The 11036-nt window shown below is 42.4% G+C and overlaps 2 protein-coding genes across 3 annotated transcripts in view; both read left to right on the forward strand.

The window, feature by feature from the left end:
* The window catches only part of sema4f (sema domain, immunoglobulin domain (Ig), transmembrane domain (TM) and short cytoplasmic domain, (semaphorin) 4F), a 38759-nt gene extending 32933 nt beyond the window's left edge, over positions 1-5826 (forward strand). Inside the window, exons 13-14 of one of the 2 annotated variants that reach the window (XR_008573859.1) lie at positions 1929-2119; positions 2195-2342. Coding sequence is in view for 1 of the 2 variants with exons in the window: in XM_054800793.1 (XP_054656768.1) it covers positions 1929-2119; positions 2195-2800 (797 nt within the window). In the remaining variant the exon portion in view is untranslated. Of the gene's footprint in view, positions 1-1928; positions 2120-2194 lie in introns of both variants that reach the window. The other variant, XM_054800793.1, reaches the window with a different exon arrangement.
* Positions 5827-7013: 1187 nt separating this feature from the next.
* Positions 7014-8959, forward strand: LOC129168085 (carbohydrate sulfotransferase 12-like). Its single transcript, XM_054752949.1, has 4 exons — positions 7014-7591; positions 7751-7894; positions 8260-8564; positions 8648-8959. Exons 1-4 carry the CDS (start codon positions 7433-7435, stop codon positions 8892-8894), a joined length of 855 nt encoding a protein of 284 aa, XP_054608924.1. The 5' UTR covers positions 7014-7432; the 3' UTR covers positions 8895-8959.
* The last annotated feature ends 2077 nt before the right edge of the window (positions 8960-11036 follow it).

Below are 11036 nucleotides of genomic sequence, written 5' to 3' on the forward strand. Positions count from 1 at the left end.
ATATTTTTCATCAAGCCAAAACATTGTGTTGCCACTGGCTGTTCACAGTGTCCAAGTGACACTGTACGTTTTTCTTTTCCCACATTTGTTCCTTCGATTTGATGCAGGACGAAAAGAAGGGCACCCGCTGCGAAAGTAAACAGGAAATGAAACTTGACATCACATGACATTTTAAAATTGTCTGAACATAGACACAAATGAACTGAGCATTCCTTGGACCTCTGTGAGCACCATCAGGTGTGCACACTGTAGTATCACACCTGTCCAACACTTGAGAACTTGAGGTAGTCCAAATTCCATTCTGTGGCATTTTGTATATGAGTGGGTTCAAAAAGACGTAAAGGCGTATTTCACAAAGTAGCTTTCTTTATCGTCAATCTCAGACAAACCAAGCCGTGGAACTGTACACTCCTGATCAAAATCTTAAATCTCGTTGAGAAATTTCTAGAATTTGCATTTTGCACAATATGCTACAATAGCTACAGTATGCAAAACCAAGAAGGGGGAGTGAGACAAAAAGCACTTTGAGAAAGTCATTTATTGAAAACAACAATTCAACTGATATAGGCTGTTAATCAGCTGATCAAAAGTTTAAGACCACAGGCTATAAAAGCCAAAATCTGCTGAAAATTTTTTATTTTCTGTCAGGCATTCACAACGTCATGCCCTCCTGATGGCTAAAGCTAAGAAGCTTTTTCTTTTTGATGGTGGTTTTGATGATTGTCGAGCTGCATAAGCAAGGCCTCTCACAGCGTGCCATTGCTGCTGAGGTTGGGCGCAGTAAGACAGTCATTCTAAGTTTTTTGAAAGATCCTGAGCATTATGGAACAAAAAAGTGAAGTGGTAGACCCAAAAAAATGACACCTGCGCTGAGCCGGAGGATCTGATTGGCTGTCTTCCACCCAAATTAAGGCCCTTACTGGTGCCAACTGCAGCGCAATAATCATCAGACGGCATCTGTGGGAAAAGGGTTTAAAAAACAAAAAGGAATTCAAAGACTTCATCTCCTTCAATGCCACAAAACTGCCTGTTTAGACTTTGCCAGGGAGCATCAAACACGGGACATTGAAAGGTGGAAGAAAGTTTTATTACAAAAAATGTAACCTTGACAGTCCAGATGGCTTCCTACGTTACTGGCATGACAAGGAGATCCCACCGGAGATGTTTTCTACCCGGCACAGTAGAGGGGGTCCATCATGATCTGGGGTGCTTTTTCATTCACAGCGGGCATCCCTCATGAGGGCCCTCATCTGTGTGGTAACAGCTGGGTTTTTCAACAGGACAACGCTGCAGTTCACAATGCTCGCTTGACCAAGGACTTCTTCAGGGAGAATAACATCACTCTTTTGGACCGTCCTGCATGTTCCCCTCATTTAAATCCCATAGAGAACATTTGGGGATGAATGGAAAGGGAAGTTTTTTTAAAAATGGCCATCAGTTCCAGACAGTTGATGCTCTTCATGAAGCCATCTTCACCTCTTGTAGTAATGTTCCCACGAGCCTCCTGGAAACACTCGCATCAAGCATGCCTAAACCAATCTTTGAAGTGATTAACAAGAACGGTGGAGCTACTCATTACTGAGTCCTACTGAGAACATTTTTGGTTCTGGTTTGGAGAGTTTTTTGTTATTTTTTTGAGCCAGGGTCTTAAACTTTGGATCAGCTGATAAACAGCCTATTTCAGTTTAATTGTTGTTTTCAATAAATTACTTTTTCAAAGTGTTTTTTGTCTCACTCACCCTTCTTGCTTTTGCATATTGTAGCTCTACTTAAAACCTCATTAAGATCCAAATATGCAAAATGCAAATTCTAGCAATTTTTCAACTGGTCATAAGATTTTGATCAGGAGTGTATATTACATACTGTATATATTTTCCCATGTGATCTAGGAAGACTTACCCTGCTCCCCTTCTCTTTCTGTTGCCTAGGACGTTGTTCCCCAGTCATCAAGGAACTACGCGTTTCCCTGGGTCTGCATCTCCTGTTGCCGTGCGCCCAGTTGTCCCCCAGGCCATGTAGCTGGGAGTACCCCCCCCACAGTCTCACCAAGCAGCGTTACCCAGACCTAGAGGTGACTGTCACCAAGGACGGTCTGGGAAGTTATGTTTGCACATGTCAGGTACAGAGAAGACACATTTAATAAAAGCTCCTCCATTCACAATTTGGCCTCATCAATATGTTTTACCCAATATAGGAAGGACAAATCCATGACCCCGCCCCCTGCCGTAGAGCAGCCTATCAGTTGACGTTAGAGGACCCAAGCACTGCAGGAGCCATAGGGGGATGCACACGCCACGTGGTTGCCTTCTACATCCTCTTCTTTTTCGGGGGTTTGGTATTTGGGGTGCTGCTCTTCCACTTTGCAAAACGTCGCCACTCGAGTAGCACATGCGACCACCTCCCTCCGGGGAAGGGGCGGGACATGCTTGGCTCTTCTGCCACACCACAGTCGCCATGCAGTACTAGCCTGCTCCATGAGGGATTCCGGCTGACTGAAAAACGTAACGGGATAGCGTCTACAACCACGGGCAATGGCAGTCACCATGGAAACAATATTAGCGGCACACCGACATGCAACAAAGCCATAAACGGGAGCGGAAACACCTCATATACCAATTACAATATTTTATCAGTAGACGTTCTAGACGGACGGACTGCGAGAAGGGAGGGAGGAGAGAGGGATGCTCAAATGGACGAGGACCTGGGGGATGGGATAGCAGGATTAGAGGAAGAGCTTGCCAGCTTTCCCATGTTTAAATCTTCAGCACCCCTCGCTCCATGTGAAGAAAGCTCCATTTGATGTCAGCATCTTCGTCCCAATGGAAGCCACTCGGAGCAGAAAGGGCGCCCACAGTGTTGTCACTGCCTTTGGATGGTGTCATGGAGAGACCCCAGAGATAAAAATGAAAAATCATACGTTAGCTCTAATAATAAGACACCAGAGAAAAGCGGGGAGATACACTGTACGTCACAACAATCGTGCTAATGCAGACATGGGCATGACCCTCATGTGCTGGAGCATGACGGAAGGACAGGCAATGGCCAACTCCTCCTTACACTCTCTTTTCTCCAAAGAGCACTGAAAAACAGAAGTTTGACATTCAATGCTTCTGTCACTCCCAAAAGGCACCAAAGGACTGCTGAGCGATGGACTGAGTGGTTTGCTCTTTGGTGTGAGACCAGCAAAACCTGCCGGTACCGGGTTCTTCCTCCGCCTGCTGAGGATGACGAGTTTGACGCCCAAGTGGAAGAGGACAAAAATCCACTCACCCTTCTTCCCTTTGTGTTATTGTATTGTCTGTTTTTTTTTCTAATAAATCAGAAAACATTTCCAAACCAGAAGAGAAGTTAATGTAAGAAAAGCAACATGCAAACATGCCACTTTAGTCATCTGTAATTACAACAAGCATGTAGAGGCGTCACGAGGCACCCACCTCATGAGACGAGACAATACACGAGATTGGGTCCGCAAGAACGAGAAGAGACAAGATTTTGACATTACCTTTAAGAAAAATACAATGAAAAAAAAATATTACTGTATATAAATTAATATATGGCTGGACAAACAAACTGTTTAAGTCACAAAACAATGCAGGTGCAGTTTTTCCCACAAATTGATGCTAAATGATATTATTGTCAACACTGAGGCCAAATAATCTAATGTTATGATAGTATATAATAATAATGACATCATAATAATGCAATATTTCCTTTAATTTTTCATCTTTCACTCAGTACAGTTGTGGAATTGGCATTTGGATGGCGTTGGATACTGCTTTATCACGTTTGTTCAACTTTCCCTTTCAATTCGGTATCAAATTAATATGCAGATTTAAATCATGGCAATTGCAAGGGGACAAAAGTGAAGCTCAAATTCAACCCGTTCAAAGGGTCCCAACAGCCGACTGAAATAAAAGATATGTAGGATGAATACTTACTTTCTTCATCTCCAAGAGAAATTCTATTTATCAGTACTCATGTAAAACATTTTTAACAAAATTTGACGATGCACAATACACATGTTTGAACCAGAATTACTTTATATAAATTAATTAACCAATTAATCATGTTTAATATTTCTATTTAATGAAATGTAAAAATGCTTTATGTTTTGTAACTGTGCAACAGTAAGGGGTACATGGCTTCAAGACAAATGTCTGAAGGGGTACGTGACTGTAAAAGTTTGGGAACGACTGGTTTAGACAAAGTCTCAATAATTTAGTTACAGTGCTCCCTCGTTTATCGCTGCGATAAGTTCCCAAAAATAGCCAGAAATAAGTGAAATCTCCGAAGAAGCCACCTTTTTTGTTTGTTTACAATTATATATGTTTTAAGGCTGTAAAACCCCTCACAATACACTTTATACACATTTCTCAGACAGGCAATAACTCACATTTCTCACATTTTAAACACTCAAATTTCATTTGAACTTTAATGATCAATCTACTAGATTGGACACAATAAGTGACTCACCATATTCACTCCTCTGACCATGCTTTGTCTTGGCGCCTTCGGCTGTAGCATTTTTGTATCCTTATTAAATCATTGCTCCTGCCCTCCTCGTCCTCGTCCTACTCCTTGAACAGATTAATTTAAAATTAATTTAGTTGGTTTATTTTCTTCTTCTTTTGTTTATTGGCGGTTAGCAAGCAGCCCCTGCAGTTTGCTAGCACGAAGGAGATTGAATGACAATAGTCTGCAGCCAATGAGGACGCAGAACACAATGGAGGGTTCTCCCTTAGCCAATAAGGACTGTTGTGGCCCTATATTTGGCTTCAATTGTCTGCTGTGGGTTGTTAATTGCTCGTGCAAGCACGTAAACAGACTTAGGTGGAGCTGCACACGTCTTCAACATGAGTATACAACACCCTCTACTGGCAACAGTAGTAAATAGAATAGCATGCATGCAACAGCACCAATAGACCCTTCAAATACACTACAAGGACGCAGAACTCAATGCATGTTCATATGCTGTTAAAAAAAATATTGCAAATTGCACTTAAAAACACTTGGAAAGGCGAATCTGTGAAAGTGAAAGAAATGTGTTCATTTGAGGGAATTGTGGGGCTGGCTGTTCCAACAGTTGAAGTGGATGACTTTCGGAGGGCCGCGATGAATTGCTTTTCTGGTAGGCTACTGTTTAGCCTTATTACACACATTGTTCGGCGCTGTTTGGGGAAAAGAGCATTTATTTAATAAAAAGTTTTTAAAAAATCTTTGTGCAACACCTTTTTGTGTTACAACATGAGCACCTGCATCTTATTGGTGCAGCCTATATATATACGAATCGTTTTTCTTTAAATTTAGTGGGTGCGGCTTAAAAACCGGTGCTGAAATTACACTATATTGAACGCCGATCTATAAAGCGCCTAGGCGCTGAACCAATGCAGAGTGAACCGTCTTCCTGCCTGTTTGGAGGCGAGAGACGAGGAGAAAACACACATTCACATGGCAATATATGGAGAGACAATCCACTTAAGGCACATTTTCCAATTTGATGAAACTAAAATAAAAGCTTGTGACTTATGAAACTGCTTTGCTTAATGATTGGTAATTGGAAGTACTGTATGTTACACTCAACTGGGAGAGGTTGAATGAGCCAAACCTGTTCTTCTGCTGTGCACTAATTGCGGTCAAAAAGCCCAACTCTTGCACATGTAATGCAAAATGAAAATCCATATTTCACCTATTCCACATAATAAATCTTAGGGGTTTTTTAGTATTATTTTTTTTGTATTATTATCTCGTACTTGACCATCTCTGGGTGGTCATCCCTTGACAATCTCACAGAAAGGCGGACTAAACCGTGCCTCTGAGTCAATAGTCACCACACCTTTTAATAGTTTCCTCCATACTTCTGTATATAGGCGAGTCGTTGACTGGAGATAATATCACAACGTTACAGACGCGCTGGCAGGTGGCAACGCTGCGAGGTGAGTTCTGCGACTCTTACATTAAAAGTACTAGACTAAAATAAAATAGTACTAGGTTTTGCTCATTCTTCTTCCCTGGCAGGGTGACACAACCAAGGCCAAGGCCAGCAACAATGGTATCTTGCAGACATATCTGGATGCTTCTTGCTTTAGTGGCATTCAGTGTGATGGCCCTCAATTACTATTGGGACATGCCAACAGGTATAAATGTTTGATATTTCTGTCTTAATGACTCCTGCTTGAGGGTGAAGAGCGAGGTCAACTTGACTTTTCCTTTCTATTGCTGGGTTTCACATAACATCACATCCAGTCGTTAGCAGCCCCACCTCTAAGAGATGGGGAGCAAACAAGCGTATTTTTGACTAGAAGTCATGTCAAATTAGAGCAAAAATACGGCATACATGCACTGTTCTTGCATGTGTAAATCATTCAAATATGTATTTCGGAAAACGCTATTACTTAGGTAGTCCATCACCACGGGAAAAAAGTTCAGGAAACAACGAAAAAATGCAGAGAGGCCACCTTTTTCGTCGTTTGCTAACCCTGTCGCTCTTGGCGGGTGGGGCCGAGTATGGACGCGCTATAGTTTCCAGTGAGCAACAACAAGCACAATTTATATTAAAATCAAAGTTAAAACAATTATTGGCACTCCAAATGTGAAATACAGAAAGAATTGCCTCCTAAGAGAAAAATGTACAGTATGCATGCAGGCACGTGCATATTCCATGGGTACTGAACGGACTACTATGGACTCAAAAACCAAGACTCATAGGGAAAATGGTCATTGTGACCCATTTGATGGCCCCCCCACCCCCTTGCTCATCAGATATCATGTATCTATGTGAACTGTGCCTGGGATATTGTACATTTTATAGTTATGACTGTCTGCCTCTGTAAATTCTGTATGATTATTCAAAAAGTTGTTAAAAAATAAAGTAGAAAAAAAACCGTTTCTGCAACAAACTTGGAAATAGTGCGTAAACTCCAGCTGAAAGTTGACTATGGAGCTCGCATGCAGCGAAACGATGAAGAATACATATAACAATGTGTTCATGCAGACTGGTTTGATGTAAGAATGCAAATAGACATGGTGGAAGCATTATTTTCATTATGATGCTGAAGATAAGCTTTCACTGCTGTTTGATGGTCTTGTTTTCAACTATTTCATGTCTTCATGCATCACACCGTGTACACGCTTGTCAGACAACTGGAGCAAACAATTTCAATGTCATGCACCATTATTCGCTTTAATCTCCAAACTATTGCAGAAACATACCGAGTTTATACTGTATGTGGCCATATCTTATGCTTGCCCCCCGGTCTGCTCACCGGAAGTGACACACACTCCCTCTAGGTCACGTGGTTGAAATCCAGCAATTACTAGTACTCCCCGCGAAATCTATATTGACATAGCAGTACTGTACTTGCTTTGGGATGATCCCTGAACATGGCAATCTTTGATCTTGTGTGTGTACCATTTGTGGTTCCAAGCGAGGAGGATGGTCCAGGAGCAGGACCTGAGGAAGACGATTCTGAGAGACATGTGCAAAGAAGAAAAGGAAGCCTTTTCCAAAGAGAAGGATAAACGTATCAATGAAGTGTTATATAACCTCCTTGTGGATGACGAACATGGCATCATTTACTGCTTTATACCAAAGGTAGGGGCCACACAAACAACACACTAACATGAGCAACAAAGTGTTCTGTCAAATAGGCGGTGTGAAGATTTGTTCAGAGTGGAAAAACCTGATCTGTTAAATGGGATCATCGTGTTCGTGCTATAATTATGATGCAGTTTATCTTGTTCCTTTCTCCAGGTGGCGTGCGGTAATTGGAAGAGGTTCATGCAAGTACTGAAACACGGTGAACCTTACCCTGACCCCCAGGGCATACCTCCCGAAGTGGCCCACAATCCAAAAGGTCTGACCAGTCTTGCCAGCTTCCCAAAAGTTGAGAGGGAGGTGAGCATTTACAGTAGTTTTATAGTTTACAGTTGACTATAACCCTTCCTTACTGTTCCCACCTAGGAAGGGTTATTGTTCATCCATTCATTGATGCTTAAGAACTGCAATTAAGCTAAAATGTAGTGCAGTATTTGGCTTCAACCAGCAGGGGAGCTGTTGATTCAGTATCTACTCGAAATCATAGTCTCAAGAACATCATGACTTCTGCTGTGGAACAACACTGCCATTCAAACAAGAGTTCAGAACATTGAGAAAGCGATCCTCCCGTCATATAAAAAACAACAAGGAAATGTGGTCAGATGCATAAAACAAGTAAACAATCATGCTGCCATGATGAAGCAAATATCTTATCTTGCTTGTAGGCCAAGTTGAAGCACTACACCAAATTCATGTTTGTCCGTGAACCCTTTGTGCGCCTCATCTCTGCCTTCCGGGAGAAGTTCTTGAAGATCAATCAGTACTATTATGAAGTTTATGGCCGAGTCTTTCTGCGGCGCTACGGAAACCAGCCAGACCCCCCACTGAAAGTGACAGAGGCGTTTGCGTTAGGCATCCGCCCCTCCTTCTATAGCTTTGTCCAGTACCTGCTGGACCCGATGACAAACACGCATCCGTTTGAACCCCACTGGAAGCAGTTTCACCACCAGTGTCAACCCTGCTTCATCGAGTAAGCTGTATCTTCTCCATCATCTCCATCTTCTCCAGCGCTGAAAAACAAACCCAGTCTAAAACCCGGTTTGTTTTACTCAGGTATGACTTTATCGGGCATCAGGAGACGCTTGCGGAGGATGCATTGCAGCTGCTAACAGCCTTGAACCTGGAGGAACGCATCAAATTTCCTCCGGCTTACCAAAACATGACGAACCCTTCGTCAGTGTCAGACTGGTTTAAAGCAGTGCCACTGGAGGACAGAAGGAGGCTCTACAAGCTCTATGAGAGGGACTATAAGCTGTTTGGCTATGAAACACCTCACACTTTACTCAACGACACACTGTAGAGGAGGAGCCCTCTTTTGGGCCACTTGCTAATTCTGGTGGATGTTCAACATGGAGCACAGCACCTCCAAGAAGACTTAATAATCATAATTTGGTTCATACTTTTATAGATAATTCCTGAATATGTTTGATTCAGGTTTTTGTGACCGAACTGAAAAATAAAGAATGTTTATAATAGTGAAAAAAATTTGATTATATTGCATGCTGGATGGCTAAAGTTGCATGTTTGCACGCTGCCTTTCTTACATTAAACTTTTCTTCAGGTTTGGAAATATATGATATATAGAAAAAAACAAGACAAAACAATAACATAAAAGTAACGAGGACGGGTTGTTGTTTGATTTTGCTCCTCTTCCATACGGGAGCAAACCCACGACGAACCCCTTACACTTGAAGGGTTACTGCTCATCCATTCATTGATGCTTAACTGCAGTTAAGCTAAAATGCAGTATAGTACTTGGCTTCAACCAGCAGGGGCGCTGTTCATTCAGTCTATTAGGGCTGTTTTCGACTAAGGATTTTCATAGTCAAATATGATTCTTTAGGTTTTGTCCATAAACAACTAATAAACTTTTTTTAAGAGCAGAGCTAATGGCGATCACGACAAATAAACATAAAATAATTTGCGACTTTTTCTACCTCAAAGAAACAGGCTAAGTATGGTAGGTGTGCAACAACAGTCCCTTAACATATCAGTGACACAGAAAGCAAGACGAACAAAGCCGAAACACAGTTGCTGTAAGCACACGTGTTGTTTTCGTCAACAGTGACGACCACAACTAACGTGCAACAAAAATAAATAACGAAGGGTCAAACACTCTGTGCATGCATCCGTCTGACCCCCACTGGAGTCATTTTCACTGCCAGTGGCTTCCCGGGGTGGGGAAGCCCTGGGAGACCCACCCAGTGACAGCAGGTACCCCGCACACCACCCAAGAGGCAAGAGGCCTGTGCCAACCCTGGGATGGCCGTCCACCGCTTGACCAAGGCACCGCCCAACCTCCACCCACCACACCACCCAGAAAGCAGCCCGCCAGACAAGATCAGGGACATCCAGCCTCCACACGCTTGCCCCCGGGGCACCGGGGCTGGTTTATCAGAGTCAGTCTACATGTCCAAACAAGGTCTCATTATCTATTCCTGATGAGCCTGTCTTAGGTGTTGTCCTGTCGAGTTGAGGCACATTCTTCCTCCAAATGCGGCCGACAAATGTGTTCTCCTTCTCCATCGAAAAGAAGTCTGCATTGAAACCATCCTTCGTGCCCCGTCATATCCCAAAATTCTTTGCGCACTTCCGTCCACCCCTTAAAAATGTCAACATTACGGCGCAAAGCGGGAGAAGCGTAAGTATTACTTTATTAATAAATATTGATTTGCTTTTAAGTCATTTGTGCAAGCATACAGTTTGATGTGCGGAGCCTTTGGATGTAAAGTCTTAAGTCTTTCTATGACGTGAAAGTTTCACTTTGATATCTGCCGGTGTTTTTTTTTGTCTGCTTGCTTCTAATATGCCTGGTGATATCAAGTCAGTTGAAAAACTTTGCTTGTAGTACTGAATGCGGTGCTTTTGAGAAAACTACAGTGAACAAGGCTGACTGATTATTTCCCTGTTTGCCATCAGTGGATGTTTGCATGAATCACCAACTTCACACAGATCATTAAAGAATTATTAAAGAATAAAGTCTTACAGATCACTTATACACATACACAGTACACATATAGCTGAATAATAAACAATACAGCAACTTCTGATCAATCCATGTCAACGTCTTCGTCACATACACAAGAATGAAGAGGCAACAGTGCGCAGGGATACGACGGGAGACAATATAACGCAGAACGATCTGTGAGGTCTGATTTTTTCAAGTACGGTAGGTGTTTTTATGATGCAAATGTATTTTGAATGCATATTGTTTTGAGAAGCTCCTTACTTGTGAAACCCCAGCAACTACCTGGAACTACGTTCGGCCAGAATTGGACGACTATGTGGGGAGTGAGTCGCTGTTGATGGACTACAATGCTGATGGGAATGTCATACAACTTCATGTCAAAAAATCAAACTATCCCTTTGAAATAATGCACCGATTTAAACCCCACCCATTTCTGGTTAAACTACGCCCACGTTCGGTTTATGCCCCGCCCAC

Source organism: Dunckerocampus dactyliophorus, chromosome 15, assembly GCF_027744805.1.
Source record: "Dunckerocampus dactyliophorus isolate RoL2022-P2 chromosome 15, RoL_Ddac_1.1, whole genome shotgun sequence".
In the NCBI taxonomy this organism is placed as follows: Eukaryota; Metazoa; Chordata; class Actinopteri; order Syngnathiformes; family Syngnathidae; genus Dunckerocampus; species Dunckerocampus dactyliophorus.

Bases quoted from the DNA above. Each gene is read 5' to 3' on its own strand.
- LOC129168085 (XM_054752949.1), top strand. From the start codon at position 7,433: ATGGTCCAGGAGCAGGACCTGAGGAAGACGATTCTGAGAGACATGTGC. The intron at 7,592-7,750 runs GTAGGGGCCACA...TCCTTTCTCCAG, and splicing joins TTTACTGCTTTATACCAAAG to GTGGCGTGCGGTAATTGGAA. The intron at 7,895-8,259 runs GTGAGCATTTAC...TCTTGCTTGTAG, and splicing joins TCCCAAAAGTTGAGAGGGAG to GCCAAGTTGAAGCACTACAC.